The sequence below is a fragment of the Malus sylvestris genome, chromosome 9, assembly GCF_916048215.2.
Source record: "Malus sylvestris chromosome 9, drMalSylv7.2, whole genome shotgun sequence".
NCBI classification, from domain to species: Eukaryota; Viridiplantae; Streptophyta; class Magnoliopsida; order Rosales; family Rosaceae; genus Malus; species Malus sylvestris.
The window spans coordinates 13,213,613-13,239,105 of NC_062268.1; the positions used below are offsets into that span (position 1 = coordinate 13,213,613).

Below are 25,493 nucleotides of genomic sequence, written 5' to 3' on the forward strand. Positions count from 1 at the left end.
TTTCCACTTATATTTATGTGAAAAGATAACATTACTTGACCGTGTTCGTGCTCGGTAAACAAAAATTTCTCCAATTTTACAAACACCAACTACTCGGACCAAGTAACTCAAATTTATTACCCAAAAACGAATAATGATGGAAAAATATATAAAATATAAAATGTTATAACGCTTTAATCGAAAAAAATAGATATTTTTAAATACAATTATATTATTTTTTATGGAAATTCAAGTGAAAATTACAAGAGAGATCTGACGTCACTCACCTAAAACAACCCTCTAAAGCAGAGGAAAGCAGGAGCCTTGTCTTTCTTCTTCCACTGCAACATTCAGCAGAAAATTCGGGCAAATTTATAAAATAAAATAAAAAACCCTTTGAGCTGAAAAGCTCACTCCTTCCTCTCAGTCTCTCAGGTAATATAATTCCTTATCACTCCCTTCCTTTTCTTCTCGAATTATTTTGGACATATATAATCTTTGTTTTACGGTCGTAGCCAGTGCACAAGGTTCCCGCTTTACGCAGGGTTATGTTGATCAAACACTAATCTTTCATTTGTTTGTTGGATTAAGTAGCTATCTTAATTTGGGTTTTCATTTTTCAGCTGAAATTTTAATAAAATATTATGTGAAATCAACAGATTATGGTATTCTGAATTGTTTCAGTTCTGCTTAATCGTGTAATTTGAAAGAGTAACAAGTATTTGGTGGCTTGGTTCTGTGATTTTCCACTATCTGGTGGCTCAAGAGTTTCCTTTTTGTGTCTTCTGTTTTTGCTTATTATCTGGTATTCAGGTGAGTTTTAGCAGAATTGGATTGATTTTGATGAAGACAAATATAGGTTACTTTGTATTTTTGTTTTAGTTTCTGCAGGAGTTTCTGGGACAACGTTGTATATCTCGAGAACCAACAAAGTTAATCCTTCTGTTTTTATCGTCTCATTAGAGTGTTGTCTTGTTTCTTTAAGCTAGAACAAGTTGGGAAGAATTTGTTTTTGTATATTGCGATTTGCAATGTTGCAGTTAGCATGTGCCCTAGTTCCTTACAAAGACTTCGAACCGAGGACTGAAGCCTCCACTTTCTATCCATTATAATCTAGTCTTTTACTGTAAACATTTTAGTAATGGTTGTTTCTTTGTTCAATGTAAAAGAGTAAAGTAATTGTGATCCTTGTTTTCTTTTCAAGCGAGGTAAACTATAAATGCTCAGTTTTAAAAAACCATAAGTAAACCATAAGTTAACGTTCAAATAATGTGAATCCTTCCCCTTGTCTAAAGTGACTCCTTTTGTCATTACATTGTTCATTCATCTTCCTTCCATCAGTTTCTTTTTTCCAATTCACCCCTTTTGGATGATGGATTGGTTCGTTCTTTCAATAGCTTCAGGACATTCGTTGAGTCTTTGAATTTCTATGACATAACTACGTATCTGCCTCCTGTATAGACTTCAGGCTGATTAAGGGTTTATTCTTCTTTTGGAATGTGCTTTTGAAAAACCTTGTATTTTTTCGTAAACATAAACATGGCCTTGTTCTAAATGAAGATTAGTTCATTTTGTTGATTTGCTTGTTGAAGTAACATGTTATGTTTTTGGTCCTTGCAGTGCAGAACCCTAATGACAGATAACGATCAAAATGACAGTTTAATGTCAGTTGGTAGTTCATTCGGAAAGCTTCCTGATCATCTGCTAATAGAAATTTTCATCCGAGTTCCTGTCTCAGAGTGGGCACAAATCTCCTGTGTTAAAAAGCAGTTGGCCAATTTGTTTCGCGGAGAATTCTTGTGGCAAGCTGCTCTTGCTATGACATTTCCTTTGGCTAGCCGAGCTAAAAGGTGGCCAGGACCTATCCCTCGAGGATTGAGCAAGAGGTATAATAGCATTTCTACTTCCAGTTTTGGTCCAATCGTGGTCCTTTCTTTCTATCCTTAACTTTTCAATCCCACTTTTTTTTCTCTCTTTTTGTAATTCCTTTCGTCAGAGTTTTTATATTTTGTTGTTTTGGAAAAAAAAAATGTAGTATAATCACTAACGATATAATCGTTGCCTTGAGGACAAATTCCTTTTCCTGTTTTAACTTCCCACTTGAAAATAAACCAAACGACAACTTTTGGCCTAGTTTGATTTGTTGGCATCTTATTTAAAGATCATGTTATAACTTGTGTCTGGATGTTTGTGGATTCATATCGTAAAGTTAAACTGGTAGCTCTTACTCTCCCCTAGGTGCTGATTTGATGCATGTGCTTTTCGTCAAATATCCATGCATTATATTCTGCTAAGGCACTGGCAATTTTCGCAGGAGATTTGAAGCTTTATATGTCAGTAAACATATCTTTGCTCTAGATGGTGAGATTGATGAGATCGTGGGCCATAGTTATTTGTTTCTAAAAGAGCAGCTTGAGCGTTCAACCATGCCACCCTCTTCCAGTATACTGCACGGAACCCTCATAGGTGCGTTTCAAATTTCAGTTCTCTATCTTGCTTTCTCATGTCTGCCTTTATAAACTTGAAACTGAAAATTATTCTGTGAAATGAATATTTATGATTTGAGTACTGATCCTCGATCTCAAATTTGATGAACAAGAGTTAATATAAGCTAGTTAATCTTGCTTTTGCGGCTAACTTGTCGACATGTTCAAAACATTTGCTTTACATAGCACGAAAGTGTAGAAGTTTACAGCCTCAAATTGTATGCCATTTATTGGAACACATCTTGAACCTTTTATCGTTTACTGTCACGTGACATGGATAGTACATATTGCATACCAAATCCAATGGGGAATTTCATTGCTCACGCTTAGTTAAATTAATACCAGGCTGTAAATCTCACCTGACCTCCTGACCTGGGATTGCTGTGTGTTTTAGCAGATCAGTTTATTGCTTGTGGGAAATCAAGAGACATGGCTCATGATCTTGCTTCCCAGATCTGGCTGGCTGTTCTTGACAATTTAGAGGAAAACGAGCAAACTTTTCAATTACTTAAACGTCTTGCACAAGAAGCTGATGTAAGTTCATAAAGTTATACTCATTACTATACTTGCTATAACAACTGTCGAAATGCAGAGCATACAAACATGAATAAGCATATATCGTTGCTGCAACATGTTTATTTACTTTGACGCCGTGGTGCTAATAGATTCCGAATGAGCAGGTTTTTCTTCCGTACCCGTACTCAAGATCGATCAAAGTCCAATGGAGGGTGTTTGAAAAACTCTTCACAGATTTTCGCGACTGCTTCAATGATGTAGATTACTATGATGTGTTGGCTTGTGCGAAGAACAAGTTTCAGCCAATACCATCGACTTGGTTAGGTTACTGATCAACCTCAAATGCTACTATTGCCTGTGCCTCGCGGGCTATCTCATCTTGAAGACAACCGCCGTGGCTGTACCATGCTTGATAGGATTAGAAAGAAACTTATTATATTTGTACTGTTAATGGGTGCATGATTCATCAATGTGAAAAAGAATGACCATGTAACATTTTTCTTTTCATTGTGAAAATGCCCATGTTACTAAGACCATCTCCAACCCTTGGGCTAAAAGCCAAATTTTTTAGCCTGGAAAATTTGTCTTTTAGCCCAAAAACATCTTCTACTCCAACCTTTCTGCCCTAAAATTTTAGCCCGGAATTATTAAAGAAGGAACTTAGGCTAATTTTTTTCTTAAATCAATTTTTTTAAAAGAAAATAAGTATGTAGATTATTGTAAATTAATTTTATGAACATTTTAATCTAAAAAAATTTAAATTCCTATAAACATTTGGCATTTAGCCCGGGGGGAAAACTGGGGGGTATTTGGCCCAAAAATAACATTTGGTATTTAGCCTAAAATTTTAACATGGGTTGGAGAGTGTTTGAGGGGGTAATTTGGCTTTTAGCCCAGGTTTGGAGATGGTCTAAGGATAATACTTGCATATCTCAGCTCTTGCAAACAATGTGTTTTTACCGTAAAGATTTTATAATTAGAATTATTCAATTTGTTGATCTTCATTTAAAGATCAATCCTACAAAACAATTATTCAAATCGAAGAACATTTAACTTATCAAATGTATGAAACAAAATTGAGTGTATTACTATTCCTTTCCTATTTTCCAATTAAATGTATAAGATATCATCTCTATCTAATTTCAACAAAATTACTACTAATAATTATCTTTTGGGTTTTTATCACAAATGGTCCATGAGGTTGACCAAACTCAATATTTTGGTCCCTCACTTTCAGCAGAATCAATCAATGTCGTCCCTAACATTCACTATCTCACATCAATTTGGTCATTCTATTAAGATTTCGTCAACTACTCTGTTAGTTTGTATGTGGGATCCACAAATCCAATAAAATGGTGGCACGTGGATTTACACAAAATAAAGGTTTTTATAGCAAATAGTCCCTAACATTGATCCAACTCCTCATTTTGGTCCTTAAGTTTCAAAAATCGATAAATTTGGTCCCCTGACTTTCACTACGCACATCAATTTAGTCCTTCCATTAAAATTTCATCAATATTTTTCGTTTGTGTGCTAATGTGGTCCTAGTAATCCAATCATATGGCTCCACATGGATTAAAAAAAAAACTTTTTTTTTAAGAGTGAACAAATGAACGAGTATTCCTATCACATCCTGGCCCGGGTCCACCACATCCCGGGCCCGTTTCACCATCGTAGCACGATATTGTCCGCTTTGGGCTTACCATTCCCTCACGGTTTTATTTTTGGGAACTCACGAGTAACTTCCCCTATAGGTCACCCATCCTGGGAGTGCTCTGGCCTCCTTCTCGCTTAACTTCGGAATTCCTACGAAACCCGAAGCCAATAAGCTCCCAAAAGGCCTCGTGCTAGGTAGGGATGAGAATATACGTTTAAGGATCACTCCCCTGGGCGATGTGGGATGTTACAATCCACTTCCTTTTAGGGGCCCGACGTCCTCGTCGGCACACTTCCGGCCAGGGATTGGCTTTGATACCATTTGTCACATCCCGGCCTGGGTCCACCACATCCCGGGCTCGTTCCACCACCGTAGCATGATATTGTCCACTTTGGGCTTACCATTCCCTCACAGTTTTGGTTTTGGGAACTCACGAGCAACTTCCCAATCGGTCACCCATCCTGGGAGTGCTCTGGCCTCCTTTTCGCTTAACTTCAGAGTTCCTACGGAACCCAAAACCAGTGAGCTCCCAAAAGGCCTCGTGCTAGGTAGGGATGAGAATATACATTTAAGGATTACTCCCCTGGGCGATGTGGGATGTTACAATTCCGTACTGACATTTTTCTCGCATCCCACAACCCCAATTGGAAGAAAGAAAAAAATAACTAAATTCGATAAAATTGAACCAAATTCAATTCAAATTTAATAGGATTATAACCAACTAGAGAGAATAAATAGTGAGTTCAGTAGGGCAAGTACTTTAGTGGTGTCATGGTGTCTTCCCTTTCTTTTTTAGCGTACTCTGATTAAAATGACGACTTTTTTTCTTTTAGTTTTGATTTTTAGTTTCTTATTTTACTTTTAGTTTTAAATCATAAGAAAATAGTTTCTTGTAGTTAATCCACGTGTCATGATTGGATTAATAGGACAAAAAATATTGACAAAACCTTAATAAAAAGATTAAATTGACGTGTGGTATTGAAAGTCAGAGACCAAATTTATCGATTTTTGAAACTCAATGACCAAAATGAGGAGTTTGATCAATATTAGGGACCATGTGCGATAAAAATCCTTATTTTGTGTCATCCATATGTCACCATTTCATTGGATTTGTGGATCCCACATACAAACTAACAGAATAGTTGACAGAATTTTAACGGAATGGCCAAATTGATGTACGGTAGTGAATGTCAGAGACGACATTGATTGATTTTGAAAGTAAGTGACCAAAATAATGAGTTTGATCAATCTCATAGATTATTTATGCTAAAAACCCTTTATCTTTTTAGGTTCCATTTTTTGCCGAGAGAAAAGAAAAGTCACCTTTTTTACGCCAATTGGTTAAATACATTTTGTGCTCAACACTTGGCATGTCCGTTGTAGTCTAGTTGGTCAGGATACTCGGCTCTCACCCGAGAGACCCGGGTTCAAGTCCCGGCAACGGAACCATTTTTTATGTTCTTATATTTTTAAAGATAATGGGTTGGCCCATGTCGGTATCATGGGTTGGCCCCATGTATTTGAGACCCACAGAATCATGATAAGTAATACCCTTTGCCTTTTTTTTTTCTTCGAAATAGTAACTCCCCGATATTTATGTACTTGTCATGTTCTAATTTATTTTGTAGTTGTAATTTTTCTTGGTTCTCAAAAGTGTTGAGTTTTCTAAAGTTTCATGTTTATCAAGGACTTACAAGTGAACAGTTCTCAAAATTTAAATAGTTGTTATTAACATTCTATATTACATTGCTATCATGTATAACGGTCTGAGTTAAACTTAAAAACTTACCTAAAGGATTTTAAGTCTTAATTCAATAACTTTTTTCTTTCTCCACGATGAGGGCGTAAAATTTAAGCCATTGATAAAAGAATGATTAAAATAAAATTTATATAGATTATCTTAACTTATTTTTGTGAACATTTTAATTTAAAAATATTTAAATTTCGATAAATAATGAAAAATCACACCCTAGATAGGTATTTTATACTTTTTAGGTTAAATTTGAGTTAAATGAAAGTTTTAATTGTTTTAGCCTTTAGATTTAAATTTGTGTCGTTGGATTTGGTTTTTACAGTTATATTTAATCACATTTAATAGCAACCGTTGGATTATAAGTAAAAATAAATATAAACAAAGTTTGAGTATAACCGTTAGATCAACCAATGATCATATTTTTTTGGACCGTTGATCAGCCAATGGCTCTATTTTAGAGTGGCTAATAGACCTGTCTGCATGGGCGCCGCCATTCTTTCATTTGGTGTGTGAAGCGCGTCTCATGTGTTAGTGTGGGGCGTTGGGGTCTGAGTCCGAGTGAATTAAAGTCTGGCTTTATTCTTGAGTGTAATATGGCCCATAAATTTTCCCTCATGGGTTATTAAACCTAGTGATTTCAAATGGCTTGGGTAGGTTAAAGCTTAAATCTTAAGCTTTAATCCAACCATTGGACATGGTTTAAGTGCATTTTCTCGTCATATTTCCACATATGTAGAATGTAGAATAATTTTTTTTTAAATGTTAATAGCAACTCTCTAAATCCACTGTTTGCCTGATTTTTAATTGAATAAAATTTTTCATTAGCCTGTGTAAAATTTCACATGAATTTGCAACCATAGCATATACATGAATTTATAATAAGAAAACCCTAAATAATAACATAAATATAATCACCTGATTTTGAGATATGAGTGATTTGAGACGGTGCATAGACCTCGAATATTTTAATTGATCGATGTAGAAATCACACAAATAATTATCTCTCATATTGTCTTTGTATTATCAAACTTGAATTACCAACCGAATACTCATCTTAGCATATGATCGGTTATATATATAAATATAAATATGAGAGCGTTGTAGAAAAGATTTCTAATTCAAACAAAAACTTTATTTCGTGGCCTCACTTGGAGGAGTCCATTTTCTCTCCACTTTTTGTTTATTGGGAGCTACGAAAAGCTGATTTTTCTCCAAACTAGGGTTATGGAAGTGGAATCCGGATTCTCGCTGAATTCTTTTTGTCAGAATTTCGGAGATTAGAGAATCATATATGTTCATTGAATATCGTGCGGTTAGAAATTATTTTAATTTTTTATTTAAAATTAAATACAAACAATAACTAACAAAAACTAATCACACGATGTACGATGAACAAACACGATTTACGGATCATCGGGATCCTCACCAAAATGATCCGGACAGGATCTTGTTGGATGGAAGTGGAGAGAGGATCCTTGCCGGATCCTCCAATTGCATTCATTTATCATACATTATGCGATCAGTTTTCGTCAGGTACTATTTATATTCAATTTTAAATAAAAAAATTTACAATAATTTATAACCGCATGATGAACATATGTGATTTGAGAATCCTTGGGATTCTCACACAAAGGATCCGGTGAGGATGCTCACTAAGTGGAGAGTGTCTCTCATATGTTGGAAAATGCAGCTTGAGAAAAGGTCTTCACTTCAAAAGCTTCCACCAGCCAGATGAACAAATGAGGCATAATATTCATGATGGGTTGGACGCTGCAATTCGCTCACCCATAGCACATGTTTAGGCTTTCAAACTGAGTTTGTGGTAATGGTAATTATTATAGAAGAACAATTGTTGAATATATCATTAGGGTCGGTACTCAGGGTAGTTGGAATAGACGGCCGCCTAAAACTCTCGATCAAGGGAGCTCTTAAAAAAGAATTTACGTTGGATTATGATAAATAGAAAACAAGTCGATGCAATTGTGTTCTTTTCTTTAGTAGCCAAATTTCTTTAGGTTCAAATATGTATAAACATGTCCAAAAATATGTTTTCTTTGTTCTGAATCCATCACTTTATTATAGAAGATACTATTAAAAAAGAGTAATTTAAGTAAGAGATAAATTCATTATCTATGACATTTACCTATACCACGCTTTACCCAAATGATCAAGAGAATTAAAAAAAAAAAAACCAATAGAAGCATAGAAAGCAAGTATAATTCTTTCTAGGTTGATTTCCAACCTAACCTATAAACCCTAGGTGCCAGACTCTCAGTCTTAAGATTCGTCGTAATGTTGCTCTCACTCAACGGCCCTTTTTAGTAACTCGCCTGGGTTCACAAAAATCTCAGGGCCAACATTGTAAGTCATGGATCAATGACAATATTGAATATCAAACTAAAAGATAAATCATTACGGTTCTTTAATTACTAGTTATAACAAGTTAAGGATGCAATGCGTTATGCAGTGTGATTTTTTAGTTCTTCCTCCGATATCTTAATGAAAGTTTTGTGCACATGATATGTGTTGCCATATCTTTGTTGGTCCATTTTCAATTAAATTGTCAATTCGAGTTATTTCTTTCCTAAACAAGCACATATTTCATGAGATGAGTTAATCACATGAATGTAGCCCAATACTCATAAAATTCTAATACACCATGCTCTTGGCATGAAATTGGAATGAACATAACCTTTTATTGCACAAACCCAATCAATCTCAATGGAACGAAAAACACTGATACAAATTCATCACGTGTGAAGCTTGTGTTATATGTGTAACTTACAATTTTAACATGTAACAAACATTAATTTAGTAAATAACACTAACATTAATTTAGTAAATAACACTATTAGAACTGATTGGAAAAGAAAATCTCTCCAATAAATACATAACAACACATGTTTCAAATTTTTAGTTTGCCTTTTCCTTTTATTGACCGGGAGTTGACTAATTCACCGACAATCAAATTACCATACGCTTTCACTTCATATCAAATTCACCACAATATTTTTTTTCTCATGTCAAAAGGGGCATGAAATGAAAGGATGCCCATTTTTGTAAAGCGAACGAGGGTAAATATGTAATTTCACGACACCATGCACAAATTAAACCCACTTTTGCGCGGCTTTTTTAGCGGAGAGCTGGCGTGTTTTATGACAAAATTAAAATTATTATTCTCTGTACGAGGGCCTGACAGAAGTGTCTAGTAATACTGGTGTCCACCGCTCTGCGTACCCTCTTGAATTTCGAGCTCTTCCCACTTCCCACAAAACTCCAAAACCCAACACTTCGATTAACACCGAAGCTCTCCCATTAAGTTAAAAATTAAATCATCCCAAATCATTTTATCAAATAAAATCAAGGGAAAAGGGAATTCATTTAATGAAACTTTTTTAAAGGGGAAAAGATGGTAATGCAACAATTTATTGCTCACGGTAAAGCACTTTGCATTGTTCCCAAACAGTGCTCTCACTCGCTCCTCTCTCTGCACATTTTTTGCTTTTCTGGGTTGCAGGGCTGTTAGCTGGAAGCCCTTTTCTTTTTCTCCACATTTGGAGATTTGGGGTTTCTGAGGGGCTTCGGTTGGAAAGAGATGCACCTGGATCTTCTGGGATTTTGATGGGTGATGATCTAGCTTTTGGGTACTAAAGGTTTAAACTTTTCAGTATTTTGGGCTTTTTAGGAGTTGGAATTTCGTGGTACTTTTTATGCACTTCTTTGTTCTTCTGGGACTTGCTTTTTACTGTAGTGCAGCCCAAACATATGGGGTTTGAGCAGTGCAACAGTGGAGAAAATGAACAAATCTTGTTGAACTTTTTTTGGATGATTTGGGGTTCCTTTTTTGGTGGGTTTTGTGTAATGTGCTTCCAGGAACTGCAAAATGTTGGAGAAATCTGCTGATCTTTGAGCAAGTTTTGTGGGTTCTGATCTCTCTGGCGTTTTTGGGGAGTCTATTTTAACAAAGGTGATTTCTTGATCTGTATTTTCTTGCAAATGAAACTTGGATTGTTAGATCTTCTGCTTAGATCTAGGGTTTCTTGCTCATTGTATTCTGCCTCAGAGTTAATCAAATTTTCTTCAGAACTTCATGGTTTGATTGTTCATAAGTAAAAAAATATCTGCACTTTTTCCGCTGGTAGATCTCACTCTGCCTTCAGTGTATAAGACCTTGGAACAAAAAGAGTTATTAGTTGGCAAAGTTACTTCCTTTGTTGGTGTTATTTTCGAGTTTCGAATTGCTGATTACGAAAGAGAGATTTATAAGTTTGCGGGGTAGAAGAAAACCCAATTTGTTAAGGAAGTTGTGATTTATGGATTTCTTCAAAGTTAAGAAGTTTAGGAAAGCACACAAACCAGCCCCAGAAAATGTGTCAGAGGATAATCCTGTGCCACAGCCGGAGGAACCCGGCAAGGAGAGTAGTGGTGATGATTTTGGTAAGTCGGCCAATTCTGATTCTGTGGCAGAAGCTGAGGACGATGATGATGATTTCATAACGGAGGAGGTCAAGCGGAGGTTAAAAGAATTGAGAAGGAATAGCTTCATGGTGTTGATTCCGGAAGAAGAGTCATTTCCCGAAGATGAAGAAGAAGAAGAAGAGCAGGCCGGTGAAACAAGCTCTAACGAGTGGAGGGATGTAGAAGCAGAAGGCCGGCAATGGTGGTGTGGCTTTGGTGCTGTATATGACAAGTACTGGGAGAGGATGTTGTTCTTTGAACGGATGAGTGCGCAGCATCTTAATGGAACTGGTAAGCGCTGTAATTTGTTCAAATTTGTTACCTTTTCAAATTAAAGCATACTTTTAGCTTTAGGACTTTACTTCTTTTTGACTGGCTGTTTGAACTTGAAATGTTTCATCTTTATACGGATCTACCTCCATGAAATACATATGAAGTTTTCCACTTCATTGGTAAAATAGAAAAAAAAAGAAACGTTCTATGTGCCCAACAAGCCATATGGGAGGTTAGAATAAGTAAAAGTACGAGGGGATGTATGCAGTGTTTAAATAGATGTGAATCTGATTTGAGCTTAGTCTCTTTCAAATAATTGGCAGAGAGTTGAATTTTCAGACAAACGTGGATAGCTCAAATTTATAGAAACTTGATTCAGTTAAGCTCTAGGTGTAGGAGCAGTTTGAAAGTACATAAGCTGATGTTTCTGAGGCTTGTTGGTCTACAAATGAAACAATACATTTGTCTATATGTTGTTTCTTGAGCTTCCGGGGTTAGGTTACTGCAGATTGATAGTTTCTGTAGATTTTTTTTTGGTTTTTCTTTTCGGTACAAACAGATTATTTAGATTGTCATTGCAAATAAATGTTGTCTTACAGGCATCCAAACCCCTATGACCCCATCACCGCGATCAGCATCTAAGAAGCTTACCTCCCCTTTTCGCTGTCTTTCTTTGAAGAAGATTGAAGGGCCTGATGATGAAACTGAGCACCTTCAGCAGCCAGAAAATGATCTGTACCAGGATATCGAGACATCATATGTAGGTCAACTTTGCTTGTCTTGGGAGGCACTGCACTGTCAGTACACTCAACTAAACCAGCTAATCGCTTGCCAACCTGAAAATCCCAACAGTTACAACCACAGTGCTCAACAGTTTCAACAGTTCCAGGTTTTACTACAAAGGTATATCGAAAATGAACCTTTTGAGGAGGGCCACAGGGCTGAAATTTATGCTCGCACACAAAGACTTCTTCCTAATTTACTGCGGGTGCCTAATATACAAGGTAAGCTTCTTGTGTCAGTCCAAAAAGTTTAGAATCAGGAATTTGATGTCTCTACTATAGTTGTAAGTTCAGTTACGAGCAATGAAATTAGAAGCCTTGTTTCATGTACTACCAAATTCAGATGTACTAATTCCCCAGCTTTCTAATATTAATAAGACCTGTTGGTAAATTTCATTGTTTATGATGTTAATAACTTTTGTGTCATGAATTTGTTCAGGTCCAATTCAAAAAGGAAATGAGGAAGAATTAGATTCGGTGGTGCATGCTCCTGACCTCATCAAGATTATTGAAACCTCAATCCTCACTTTCCAGCTTTTCCTGAAGATGGATAAGAAAAAACCAAGCTCTGTTCTTAACTTGTTTGGGAATCAAAACCAGGCTGCCACCCCACTTCAGCAGATTCAATCTTCTCTCGAGAAGGTAGTTTTTCTAGCATATCTTTTCTTTCGTCTTTCCACCTTAGCATCTTTATGCAAGTTATAACAAAGTATTATAATAAAAGTGGTCTTGTTGATTACATTCGTGTTAATTTCAAATTTTATTACTTTTTACCTGCCGAAGAGTGGAGCCTTATTCTTACTTGTGTGAGTTTCTTCATAATTTATTTTCTGGGGATTTTGTGTGCATGTATGCTTATAACATGCATAAAACATTTGATGGAGTGCTAGACCTCGAACAATAGAATTCTTTCTCCAATTTTCTGTATCCCATAACTGTTGTGGTTTGGGTACTGATAGATCTTCTCAACAAATGACTTCCGGTGTGTTTTGGGTTCAAAATTTCTGTAGATATTTTCTAGTTTGTTCGGAACGCCTAGATAGACTGCTAACTTGTTTAAGTTATGCTTCATATGATAAATTTGAATAATCTGTCTTAATAATGATATCAAGCTGGTGTCCTGAACCTCATTATTATGCTGTTGTCGAGAATGCAATGTGAACCATTTGAAGGTGCAAGCATTTTCCGTTAGGGTTGAAGCGTAAAGGTCACGTTTTATACGTGTGCTGCCCTTGGATTACTATAACTATTATTTCTTTTCAAATGATCATATTATGTCGTGAAACTTGTCTGTTTGTGCTGCAGAAATGGATGAAGTTAAAGGAACTGCAAAAAAGGAGGAAAGGTTGGAAGAAGAAATCGTGGCCGCAGTTGCAAGAAGATGTTCAGCTTTTGTTTAGCCTCATTGACGCCAAGGTTCTGTCGAGAACCCTCCGAATGGTGAGAATAAGCAAAGAGCAGCTGTTTTGGTGCGAGGAGAAGATGAAAAAACTCGATTTGGTAGATGGAAAGTTGTGGAGAGACCCGTCTCCCACCCTTTTCCCTTGTCCATAGCCCTTCGGAATGAACTAATTAAGCATTTGTATTCCTTGGAATGTTGCAGACTAAGCCCTCTCTGTCTGGCTTCTCATTCAGTTTCTCTTTTGTATGGTGCAAGGAGTTTCATCCTCTGGAGACTAAGAACACCGACTTCATGTACGATCTACTATCGATGTATGAAAGTTAAGAGGAACTTTCCTTTTGCCATTGAGACTGTCGAGGAGCCTCGGTCGGTTTTACTATATGAAGAAAAAGAAGTTCGAACTAAGTTTTCAGCAACTGTAGTATGTTATCATTTTGTCACTAAATTAGTGTCTACCTTGCATTTCTTTCATTAGGCCTGTGAGTATGAGCATTCATGGTTTGCACTAACAAAAACCAGATTTCCATAAACTACGTAGTTATTGGGGTTAAAGCACATTTCACACCGTCAAAGTTTTTCGAGTAAGTTTATCAAAATGAGCCACGAGGTTTCAATTTTCTGATATTTCATCTATACGTTTTGACTCATAAGAAGGGTATCCGGCGAACTACTGTTACGACTTTTGGGTGCATTGCCAAAGCCATTGGTCCACAAGATGTCCTCGCAACTCTACTGAAAAATCTCAAAGTGCAAGAGCGTGTCTGCACCACGGTGTCAACTGCGATAGTAGCTGAAATCTGTTCTCCTTTTACAGTTCTTCCAGCACTGATGAACGAGTATCGTGTTCCAGATCTTAATGCTGTGGCCGCTCGGGCTTATGAATGGATCTGTTGTTTATGTAAGAAGCACGTTTAGTTTTTTCGCCTTTTGGTTGCTGTAGTTTATCTGAATCAGTATAAGGACTATATCATTTGGTTGCAGGATTCTGCATTGTTTTCAATTTTTTTCTGGGATTCTAGCATGTCATTTGTATGTTACCAAACTAGTGTTGCTTGAGAATTGTGTGCTACTTGATTTTAGGCCAGTGAGCATCCGCTGATCGTCGTTTGTACTAATAAGAACCAAATGTCCCTTACGGAAAATTAACCATTCATGAAGTGCACCGATACCTTTTGAGATAAAATTCTAAGCCTTGATTGGTCCTACTCTTTTATCTTGAGAGAAGTTAAAGGACATGAGCTCTAAAAATTAGATCATCTATAACTTGAACTTGAAGCTTTTGTTTTTAAAGCCAATACACATGTCGTCAAAGGGCTCATCGTTAGAAATTTGGAAAATAAAAGCTGTCACACTAGGCACTCTAATATCCGATGGGAAATGCTAAGGAGACTCTCTCAAAGTGGACTCTTCAAGAACTATCTGCTACCTCATGTTTTATTTTTTTTGTACAATTCTCGTGTCAATATTATAAAACATTGTGTCAAAAACATGAGGCAGCGGAGAGTCCATAGAGAGTCTCCCTAGCATTTCTCATATCCTAGTACTGGGGTCAGGGGCTTACAATTTTGTTTATGTATCCAAGGTCTCGAGTTTGATTTTTTCTCTTACAATGCGCTGGTAGAGATAATTTTTTTGTAACAAACGATATTATCTACACTAAGGGGAGATGGTGAGCTTAGCATTTGATGAGAATCGAACTTAAGACCTCTCACTTACAAGTAAAGAGAAATACTACTAGAAAAAAAAAATCTTGTTATTTAAAAAAAAAAACCACTTAAAATTAACAAACTAAACTCCACACTGCTTTAGCAGAAGCCAATAGTCTCATGCGAGCAATTCTCTGCGTGTCAATGATCGGATACAGGAGACTTTCCAGTTTCCGAAAGACCTAAAAATTCTCATAAGTTGCTGCCTTCCATGGTTCCATGTATTTGCTAAGGGGTATGCGTGTAATTTCGTAAGGACCATCAGCTGTTGACTAAGATCCACGAATGGTACCATAATTACCATTAGACCATCTCAATCTTATGGGATAAAACTTAAAATATAAATTTTAAAATCTCCCAAACCATCTCCAACCATTGGTTTGACCAAAAAAAAAAAAAAAATCTCTAACCATTGGGCTAAAATAAGCCTTCGGGAGAAAATATATGTTCGGGCTAGATTCCTCCTAGAAATTAAGCCTGTATTAAATTATTTTAGACCCATCAAATTGTCATATTTCAAACATTTGTTTTGTTTTTTACTTTTAATCTAATGACTGTAATTAAATGAGATCAAATCTAACATAATACCTATGTATTTGTATGGTTTTTAATTATGTATCAGAATTTAAATATTTTTAGATTAAAATGTTCATAAAAATATATTAGGATAATCTACATAAATTTTATTTTAAAAAGAGTCACTGAAAAAAAAAGGCTAAAATCATTATTTAGTAACCTTGGGCTAAAATTTTAAGCCATAACCATTGGATGAGAAAAGCAGTTTATAGGTTATGGCTTAAATTTTTAAGCTTTATCCCCAAGGGTTGGAGATGATCTTATATGATTAATGTTTAGAGTTACAAAACTACCCATGCAAATGGCTTAGCTTAGCAGTGATTTATGTGGATGCAAATATCCGTCATTTTCTTTTTGGACAAAATTGCACCTATAAAACAATTAACACCATAGGTCAAGGTCAGGAGCTTCACGTGCCCACGATGAATTGGGAGGGGGGGGTGGGGCTTTGACCGAAGAATCTCCGATGCCAAAGTTAGAAATTTGAGGGAAAAATGTTTGGAGAATTTAGAGAATTTTCCAAGAAGATTCAACTTAGGTTTTTGGAAAAAATGGGGTGGTATTTATAGGGGTGTGACTGACCCTTTTGGGAGAGATGGGAACCAGCCACTTTAGTGGTTTTTTGGGTGTAATTTACAATTAATTAGCTAATTAATAAATTAATTGAGTGATAAATAAATAAATTAGCTAATTAATATAATTTATGAGAAATAATTTGGGAGTTACCTTGTGAGGGAGATTTGATGAGGATGGATGAAATATGTTTTGAATAGATACCTATTTTGATCACTTTTGACCTTGATTGTCCATTACTTTTGAGTAAAAGATTCGGTGTGCTTCGAGGGTAATTTTATCTTTTTTTACCTTAGAATCCACGTGTTGCCTTCATATTTTTCTCGATTATTTTTTGCTCCACAATTTGCAATGATATAAGGGTAAAATTGTCATTAAACTACATTTATTAATTATCATTTTTGGTTGAGAGCAAAAATTGTTATTTAATTACAAGGATGATTGCGTAAGATTATAGTAGTAGTAGGTTAGAAAAATTAATATAATAATAATCAGTAGAAAGTGAGGATGCTAACTAAACATGAAGGTGACAGTTTTCGTCCCGAAGTAGCCAAGTGGATTGTCCACTAAATGGCCAAGTGTATGGAGAGGTGAGAGCATCTTCAATCGTAACTTTAAGAACTCTTTTAATTCTCTAGATTTATGAGCTCTTAGCGATTTTTTATTTATTTATTTATTTTTATCTTAGATAGAATACGGTGATTGAAGATGGAGAATCTCATTCAGAGAACCCAATAGAGGTGCTTTGATGATAAGAGTTTTATTGCTTTGATTGTAAGAGTTGTATGGAGTTTTCAAATAAAATCTTTATATAACGAACAACTGAATTTGATATTGAATTTGATATCTACAAGATTTGAATCTAAAACATCATACTTTCAAGTGAACATAAATATCACCAGATCGTAATACTGAGTGACTACAGTTAACTTTGTTTATAAACAACATAAACAAGACCATTGATGCTTCAAGTCAAGTATCATAGCCAGTAACTTCTCAAGAAACATGAATCAAAATCCAAGTAAATGCCCGACAAATTTTGGGCATATTCCTCTGACACATTCAAATACATCCAAACACTCCCTCAAGTCTTTGAAAACCCAACAAAAGTCAACAACAACCAGGTTGCCACGTGTTTGAAAACTTTTGCTTGGACAAACCTCGACTCACCACGTGTTGTCTGGACGAAATTACCCCTATGCAGAGCATCCATATTAGGACATTAATTTATTTTCGGCAAAAAACATGGGCATTTATGTCATTTTATTACATAAATAACCAGAATAAACTCTAATATTCTTTGAACGACACTGAAAAAACATAAACAAAAACAAAAAACATTTAAATATTAAAAACTCCAAACCCTGGGAAATGAGAATGTTATGCAAGCGAACAGTTCTGTATTTTCCAAAGAAAGAAAAACTCTGTCTGCTTCTTCTCAAGTCTCCAGCAATTTCTCTGCAAAGACTTTCTCTCTCCTAAACTTTCTCTCTCTTTAAAGCAAACCTTTTGAACAATTCCTCTCTCTTTAAAGCAATTTCTCTTTCAAAGTTTCAGACTTTGAACAATTGCTGCTGCCATTACCTGGTGAGACATTCCAATCCTTTTTCTGTTTAAATTTTTAGTATTAATTCTCAAATTTTTGCATCCCCTGCTTCTTTCTCATGATCTTTATACTCAAATATGTGCAAGTTTGTATTTTTCTGATGGATTATACTATTGGGAACTTAGTTACTTTTATTTTTAATATATTTTTGTTGGGTTTGTTGGTTTTTGGAAATTTGTTCAAATTCTATGTATATAGGGTGTTAAATGAGTGTGATTAATGGGTTGAATTTCGCTTTCGAATAGACCGTTACGAGTTTTGTGTCAATTGGCTGTGATTGTGAGGTTACTTCATGGAACAGTGTAATTGTCGTGGTATGTGAATGTCGAAATTTTTTCTTAATTTGATTTCGGAAAGAAATGCGTTTAACGGTAGTGCTGTATGATGAAGTTAGCATCCTTATAGGTTGGGAAGCTGAAACAAGAGTGGTGTACTTTATTAGAGTCGAAAACATATACATAGGAGACAGTGTAAGCCATATGAACAATTACTTCGGCCCTACTTAGTCGAATGTAATTGGTCATTGACCATAGTTCAGAAAAGGCAGTTGGGTGAGTCAGACACAATTCATGAATTGTATGCAGCAGAGAGCATTTAAAGGAGAAGCAGTATAATAAATCTGAATATGATGGTTTCCATGTGTTAAGTTGGTTCTTTTGATAGAAGAAATGGTTCTCTAGATGACATTATTCTTGCACGAATAGAGTGTATATTTATCCCCATTACCGTAAGACTAAATGGTTTCCGTGTGTTTAGTACTGTTACTCATACACTGTGGTCGAGAAGTTGGTAGGGTAATATAGGTTCGAAACACAAATTGATCGTTAGATGGTTAAATTTTAGAAGGAACCGAAAATAACAAGTTTCTACAACTAGTCTTTTAGACCCAGACTAATTTTCTGGTCAAAATGTAGGCAATTAAGTGTTGTAGTGGGAGGAAGTTCATTTATTGGCATGCAATGCGAGTCTTATAATTTGAGAAGAAGAATGTGGAAGGATTTACTTATGTTTCAGTACTCTTATGCTTGTTTTCCATTTTGATAGATTGGTTACTGTTTATGTATTAGATATGTGATAGTTTTCAACTTTTCATGATAGATTTGGACACATGTTTCTGCATTTGTTTGTGGTCTTCTCAATGGTGTCTGTGCTGACGTTAACAATGCAGAACCAGTTTATGCTTTATGGAAAAGATTTTGCAACACATTTTGTATTTTCAATCTCTGTGAATGTGTGTTCAGAAGTGACATGATGTGGATGATTCATAAACTATGTTCTGTATGCAGGGGCTTCTTGTTGCGACTGCATTATTTAGATTCTGTGTGTGCGCTGCCTTCTTGGATTGAATTATGACTTGCAATTGTGGGCTTTTGGAAGAAGCATAACATGAATTTGATATGCCGAACAGTTTTTGAAGGTAATTGCTAATAAATAAAAATCATCATTATTCTGGTAGGATGGCAACTGAGGGTCTCCTGAGAATGGTAGAAAGCAGCAGGGGAAAGAAGTGGCCCCCATCTAAGGATGCTGCAACATTTGGATCTCCACTGAGAAGTATGACAGCAGAGGAGTCGGGCTTCGTTTCAAAGGGGCATGGCTTTAAGAGAGAGAGAGCTGAAGTTCTACCCAGTCGAAGTGGTAGTGCTCCACCAAGTATGGAAGGTTCCTTTTCCTCTATTGAAAACCTATTAAGTCAACACAACTCCAGCATGAAAACAAGCTTGACTAATTTAAACAACACTCTGGATAATGTTGAGAATGAAGAAAAACTGCGTTCAGACCCAGCTTATATGGCATACTACTTATCAAATATGAACTTGAATGCAAAGCCGCCTCCACCACTTACTGTACGGGAGAATCATCTTGTCGTCCGCCATAGTGGTGGTCTAGGAACCAAAGGGAGACTGACTTCTTTAGATGACAGCGCCAGTGGGTCCTTGCATCTTTCTCAAGGTTCTCTCTCAACTCTTCAGGAGGACCCTAATGATGCTAGTTCATCCAGAAAGTCTAATGATAACTTGGCAGAAGATAGTGTTGCAGTAATGCCTGTCAAGGACACGGTTTCTTTGGCAAGTTATAATAAGAGTCTAGTGGATCTCATACAGGTAGGAGTTAAACTAAGTGGTTTAGTAGGTATAACTTTTATAAAAAATATAATGTCTTACTTATGCTAACCAATGTCTTACTTATGCTAACCATGTTTAACTCCTCTTTTGTATATTTTACTATTTGCTTTTTGCATTTAGCTATAACGTATGACTACTACATTTGGATTCCTGTATTCATGATTAACCATACAGTTCAGAATTTCATAGCTCCTTTGGCCAATTAAAAAATTTTCATTTAATGTATCAGCTATAATTTTCCAGTATGTGTTGCCCTGTATTTATACGTTTTATCTTCTTGGTGGTTTGTTTTAGCAAGACTTCCCCCGGACTCCATCTCCTGTATATAATCACTCCCTCACATCAAGTCTTGGAACAACAGATGAACCAATTGATAGTGATGTAAATTCACTTTCACCAAATTCTTCTTCTGTCAACAAGTCAAAATTACCTGAACCAAATTCAAACTCTATCAATGATTGTCCAGATACAAGTGCCTCGGATGCGCTTGCTCGTGGGTTCATACCAAATGATGTTCCTTTGCCTACCACCTCCCCAAGTGCTCAACATCGTGATGTTACAGGGAACCTACAGAAAGATGAATCTAACATTGAGCATGGTGGGAATAATGCATCGATTAATGGTGACCTTGGGTTGGATCTTTCCAGAGCGAGAGCAGCTAAAGTTGATACCAACAATAACAATCAACAAGAACAATCTTATGGGAGGTATGTACCACAACACAATTTGTCTACACAACAAGGGGTTCCATATCAACTTCAGGGGTTCCAGGCACAATTAGTTTCACAAGGAATGAATCATTTGCAAAGCAGAATGCAAAATCTTCCCCACGGCTACCCAAAATTCTCTTCTATTGAGACACAACCATCATTGCACTCACCTGGTGTCACACCTCCCTTGTATGGTACAACCACAGCATATATGACTTCAGGAAGTCCATTCTACTCAAATTATCAGTCGTCTGGTGCGTTTCCTACACAATATGGAATGGGTGGATATGCTTTAGGTTCTGCTTATCTTCCTTCATATATGCCTGGGTATGCTTCTCATGGGTCTTTTCAAATGCTCTTTGATGCTACTTTGGGGCCAAGTTTCAATGGTCGAACTGTTGATGTTTCAAGAGGGGAGAGGATTCCCCATGAAGGTGATATGCAACACCCTAGTAGATCTTATGGGCAACATGGGCCAGTCCTCCAGCCACCTTTTGTGGATCCCCTTTATACGCAATACTATCCTCGTCTGTTGGAGGATTCATATGGTGCTTCAATTCCTTATGGTCACTCGGCGTCAAGGGCTGTTGTCAGAGGCCAACTTTCGCAACAAGAATTAAATGTTAATGCTTATAGGGCTGACCCAAAATTCCACACTTCAACTAATGGTAATCTGGGTATTCTAAGTCCAAGGAGTTTGGGAAACAATGGTAGTGGTTATTATGGACATCCTTCTGGCATGGGTGTAGTGACACAGTTTCCAGCCTCACATCTCGGTAGTCCAATATTGCCATCATCTCCAATGGGCAGAATGAATCATCTTGGTCGGAAATATGAATTGAGGTCTCCTGAAGGTTCTGTTAGTGGAGTATATTCTGGGTGGCAAGGGCAGAGAAGCTCCATCTTGGATGATCCTAGAAGACACTCTTTACTTGAAGAACTGAAATCTAGTAATCCCCGTAAATTTGAACTTTCTGATATAGCTGGGCGCATTGTTGATTTCAGGTATTGCTTGTCCACATTTGCTTTTCCTTTGCTTGTACATAACGTTTGTGTTTGTTCTATTATTTTTTAATATTCATATATAACTTCAGTGTCGATCAACATGGGAGTCGATTTATTCAACAGAAGCTAGAGTACTGCAGTTCTGAAAACAAGGCATCTGTTTTCAAAGAGATTCTTCCACGTGCTTCAAAATTAATGACGGATGTATTTGGGAATTATGTTATTCAAAAGGTAGGAATTCATAATTTGTGTCTGCTTAAGTACATTTTTTTTGCATCACATATCATCCTTATGGACTTGTGAATTCTGTCGATGGCCTATTAAAATTGTATGATTCTTTTTTTTTTTTTTTTTTTTTTTTTGTGTGTTACAGTTTTTTGAATATGGGAGTCCTGAGCAGAAAAAGGAGCTTGCAGATCAACTTGCTGGGCAAGTGTTGCCCTTAAGTTTGCAGATGTATGGTTGTCGTGTAATCCAGAAGGTATGCTAAAACTTCATGTTTTCATAGTAAATATGTTTATTTAAGTCCGATGAACATGCTATTTTCTGCTTATGAGATTTTTACCAAGGGATGTGTTATTTATACAAAAGGTTTATACTGCAAGAGTTGATGGGGTTGAAGAGGGGTTCTAAAATAGGTTTTTTGAAGTACGGAAGATAAACTTTCAGGAGTTCTTTCAAAACCCTTTGCTGGGTAAACAATGAACAATACTATATACAGATTTGGAGGGAACATCTCTTTATTAGTCTGGGAAAAATTGTCCTTATGCTTTATATTGTCCGAATGTTTTCTTCTTAAGTCTGTGCTGGATGTTTCTATTAGGCTCTCGAAGTTATTGAGCTTGACCAGAAAATACAACTTGTGCATGAGCTTGATGGACATGTCATGACATGTGTACGAGATCAAAATGGAAATCATGTAATACAGAAGTGTATAGAATGCATTCCCACAGAGAAAATTGGATTTATCATTTCTGCTTTCCAAGGACAAGTTGCCACACTTTCTACTCATCCCTATGGCTGTCGTGTCATACAGGTAATAGCAACAGTATTCCGTTACGAAGTCTCCAGTTAGATTTTGTAGATCAGGTTTTGAAACATTACACTTTAACTTGCTAGAGAGTTTTGGAGCATTGTTCGGATGACCTTCAAAGTCAGTGTATAGTTGATGAGATCTTGGAATCTACTTATGATCTTGCTCAAGATCAGTATGGCAATTATGTTACCCAGGTTGGTTTCTACCTTCTACTTTTGCTGTCTGTTGCTTCTTTTATTTAGAACAAGGTAACTATTTGATTCCTCGATTCTTTCTTTGCTAAAAGAGAGGTTCCACGAACACCCTAAACCCTAATTTGATTGCTTTGCAGTTAAGTATCGTTCTTAATTTCCTGTATGTAATCTTAGCACTTGGAAAGTGACTACACTGATCTAGAATTCTGAAAATGCTGCCAGGTGGTAAAATTCTTGAACAATATCACACAAATATCACAAAAATACTTTTCTTCAAATGTCCGCAATGGTTTGAGGGTGAGGGCTAATCGGTTCTTTGTTATGTCAATGGTTATTATAGTTATATTAAAATCAAACCTAATATGTCATATGTGGTGTCTATCCAATCAAGAGAGAGAAGAAAAGGGTGGTGCTGGAATATTCATCGGTATAATTAGAAGTTAAAGACTAGTTTTTGAAGAATGGACTTCCTGAAGACTAGCTTGTCCCCTTCACCTTATGTTGATAGAGTTTACTTAAAATAAGTTGTGAAAAAATGAGGTTACGACAGAATAGTAACAGTGATGCATTGGAGCATAAAAATAGTTATAGGAGATGGTTCCTTTTGGTTTCTAATTTATGTTTTCTTCTTCATGTGTCCTTGCATTGCCTAAGTTTCTATCATTTCTAATTGAATGGAATATAAAGATGGATCATACTGCTTACAGCATGTTCTGGAAAGGGGAAAGCCCAACGAAAGAAGCCAAATTATCACCAAGTTGGTTGGGAAGATTGTACGATTGAGTCAGCATAAATATGCATCAAATGTTGTTGAGAAGTGTCTGGAGTATGGTGATACTGCTGAGCGGGAGCTCTTGATTGAGGAAATCATTGGACAAATGGAAGAAAATGATAGCCTGTTGGTAAGTGAAGCAAAAATGCATATGATAGGTTATCCCATGTATTCAGGTTTTTTATTCTCGATAAAGCTTATTTGCCCATCAACATTAGATATCAGTTGGATAGGAGGATTTGGCTCAAAGGCAGCATAATAATTATGGTTTGAAACCTGAGCCAATTAGGAAACATCCAGTTGTGTGCATATGAGTAGATTTCGTTTGTTTCCAAAAAATTCATAAACACACTCTGGTATTTTAATAGCATGAGTATTGAAGATTCTGCTCAAGTTTTGGGGGGACCGTGCGGAGTTTGAAAGTGTAGATATTGAATGCTGCATAATGCTGGTTGAATTATGATTTCTGCATATTGAGTTCCATTGTTTTTTTATGTTCCAGCCAATGATGAAGGACCAATTTGCCAATTATGTGGTTCAGAAGGTTCTTGAAACAAGCAATGATAGACAGCGGGAAATACTGCTCAAACTTATAAGAGTTCATATTGATGCTCTGAAGAAATATACTTATGGGAAACACATAGTTGTTCGGTTTCAACAGCTATCCGGTGAAGGTGTGTCAATTTCCCATTTTATCTGCATCTTGTAGAAGACTGTCTCTCATATGGCTTCTTAATCTAGCATCGTCTGTTGGAAACATCGTCTCAGGCTGTGCAATTGTTACACAAGCTTAATGGATTTATATGTTTCTTATTTTATACTGATTATCCTAGTCGGATGTTAATCTTTTACCCTTTAACACGCAGATGTCCAAACCTCAGAAGCTGAGGGGGGTATAGATAGGGGCAGACATTGCTCAATCCATTTGGCTTGAAGGTTTTGCTTGCGGAGTGCGGGTGGTTGACAGAAGGAAGAAGCATTACCTTAGAAAAAGCAAAAGTTTTACCTTTTCTTTTCAAGAATGGCACCTTTTACAAGAAATTTCAAGAATAAGAAACAACAGCGGCGTTGATTGATGAAAACTCAATGCCTGCACCAAACCGATGGTAATTAAGTGTCCTAGTTTTCGTTGAAAAGTTTATAAAATGTGCGATTCTTGAAACAGGGGTAGACATTTGCTGGTTCTGTGGAAAACCGTCTGCAAGATATACAAGACAGCTACCGCGTCTTCTTTGCAAGAAGAAGAGCCAGATGATTGAAGCTACTGTGATGTATTTTCTGATTGTACATTTACGTATATTTGGGTGCACATATCCATGTAAAGCAATGTAAGTATCCATGCGCGGTTGAAGCCGGCGTAGATACTACTGTCTAGTTATAGCTTACTCGTAGTGTGTGAATTTGGGACGACAACAAAAAAATTTGTGTTGATATGTAATATGATGTAAAAAGTTATATCAGGGTATGTTTCATTATGCAAATTATGTTTGTGTTTGTGTGTGATACTCAAAACAATGGTGCCTCCTAACCCAACTTTGTCGCCAGCTCCGCCGCCTCCCTCGCCGGCAGTGGCGGAGCATGGAAGGGACCAGAATTTTAAAAACGAGTTGCCCCTCCAAAAGTCAAAAGTGCCTTTAAAATGTTGGTTTTCTTTCCAAGTGTTTGGTAGTATGGAATGACAAAACTAACACCCAAATGCACACCTTTAAAAGAGCAAATATGCATTTTGTCTATGAATATATATTGTTAATTTAGATTTTTTTTTATAGATGGGACTTATGCAGTTTTCAAAAATGACTGCACGTAGTCGAATATCCTAGTGGATACCGTGTTGAGATTCAACTCATGTGTTCCGGGTTTGAAATTTCTCTCTTTCTTAAATT

General features: G+C 36.4%; 3 protein-coding genes and 1 non-coding gene across 8 annotated transcripts; all 4 read left to right on the forward strand.

The window, feature by feature from the left end:
- The first annotated feature begins 264 nt into the window (after positions 1-264).
- On the forward strand, positions 265-3,512 carry LOC126634027 (uncharacterized). Of its 4 annotated transcripts, none has more exons than XM_050304510.1 (5): positions 265-414; positions 1,600-1,865; positions 2,294-2,445; positions 2,860-2,999; positions 3,146-3,512. In XM_050304510.1, the coding sequence occupies exons 2-5, from the start codon at positions 1,612-1,614 to the stop codon at positions 3,311-3,313; spliced, it is 714 nt and encodes a 237-aa protein (XP_050160467.1). In that variant the 5' UTR covers positions 265-414; positions 1,600-1,611; the 3' UTR covers positions 3,314-3,512. The 4 variants fall into 4 exon arrangements, with proteins under 4 accessions (XP_050160467.1, XP_050160469.1, XP_050160468.1 ...); XM_050304512.1 differs by having other exon boundaries at positions 2,863-2,999; XM_050304511.1 differs by lacking the exon at positions 265-414 and adding an exon at positions 639-792.
- A 2,499-nt stretch (positions 3,513-6,011) lies between these two features.
- Positions 6,012-6,084, forward strand: TRNAE-CUC (transfer RNA glutamic acid (anticodon CUC)). The gene has a single exon. It is a non-coding gene; the product is annotated as a tRNA-Glu (tRNA).
- A 3,533-nt stretch (positions 6,085-9,617) lies between these two features.
- LOC126582300 (uncharacterized) lies at positions 9,618-13,777 on the forward strand. Its single transcript, XM_050246403.1, has 4 exons — positions 9,618-11,140; positions 11,722-12,126; positions 12,344-12,546; positions 13,210-13,777. The coding sequence occupies exons 1-4, from the start codon at positions 10,705-10,707 to the stop codon at positions 13,456-13,458; spliced, it is 1,293 nt and encodes a 430-aa protein (XP_050102360.1). The 5' UTR covers positions 9,618-10,704; the 3' UTR covers positions 13,459-13,777.
- A 3,724-nt stretch (positions 13,778-17,501) lies between these two features.
- LOC126582299 (pumilio homolog 5-like) lies at positions 17,502-25,091 on the forward strand. Of its 2 annotated transcripts, none has more exons than XM_050246401.1 (10): positions 17,502-17,748; positions 19,054-19,872; positions 20,188-21,608; positions 21,698-21,839; positions 21,982-22,089; positions 22,432-22,644; positions 22,728-22,838; positions 23,546-23,740; positions 24,113-24,284; positions 24,477-25,091. In XM_050246401.1, the coding sequence occupies exons 2-10, from the start codon at positions 19,225-19,227 to the stop codon at positions 24,542-24,544; spliced, it is 3,078 nt and encodes a 1,025-aa protein (XP_050102358.1). In that variant the 5' UTR covers positions 17,502-17,748; positions 19,054-19,224; the 3' UTR covers positions 24,545-25,091. The 2 variants fall into 2 exon arrangements, with proteins under 2 accessions (XP_050102358.1, XP_050102359.1); XM_050246402.1 differs by having other exon boundaries at positions 19,224-19,872.
- Positions 25,092-25,493: the final 402 nt, after the last annotated feature.

Coding starts and splice junctions, on each gene's coding strand:
- LOC126634027 (XM_050304509.1), top strand. CDS start 1,576: ATGTTATGTTTTTGGTCCTTGCAGTGCAGAACCCTAATGACAGATAAC. Junction 1,866..2,293: donor CCTCGAGGATTGAGCAAGAG/GTATAATAGCAT, acceptor CAATTTTCGCAG/GAGATTTGAAGCTTTATATG. Junction 3,000..3,145: donor GTCTTGCACAAGAAGCTGAT/GTAAGTTCATAA, acceptor CCGAATGAGCAG/GTTTTTCTTCCGTACCCGTA.
- LOC126582300 (XM_050246403.1), top strand. CDS start 10,705: ATGGATTTCTTCAAAGTTAAGAAGTTTAGGAAAGCACACAAACCAGCC. Junction 12,127..12,343: donor GCGGGTGCCTAATATACAAG/GTAAGCTTCTTG, acceptor GAATTTGTTCAG/GTCCAATTCAAAAAGGAAAT. Junction 12,547..13,209: donor TTCAATCTTCTCTCGAGAAG/GTAGTTTTTCTA, acceptor TTTGTGCTGCAG/AAATGGATGAAGTTAAAGGA.
- LOC126582299 (XM_050246401.1), top strand. CDS start 19,225: ATGGCAACTGAGGGTCTCCTGAGAATGGTAGAAAGCAGCAGGGGAAAG. Junction 22,090..22,431: donor GTTGTCGTGTAATCCAGAAG/GTATGCTAAAAC, acceptor TGTTTCTATTAG/GCTCTCGAAGTTATTGAGCT. Junction 24,285..24,476: donor TCAACAGCTATCCGGTGAAG/GTGTGTCAATTT, acceptor TTTAACACGCAG/ATGTCCAAACCTCAGAAGCT.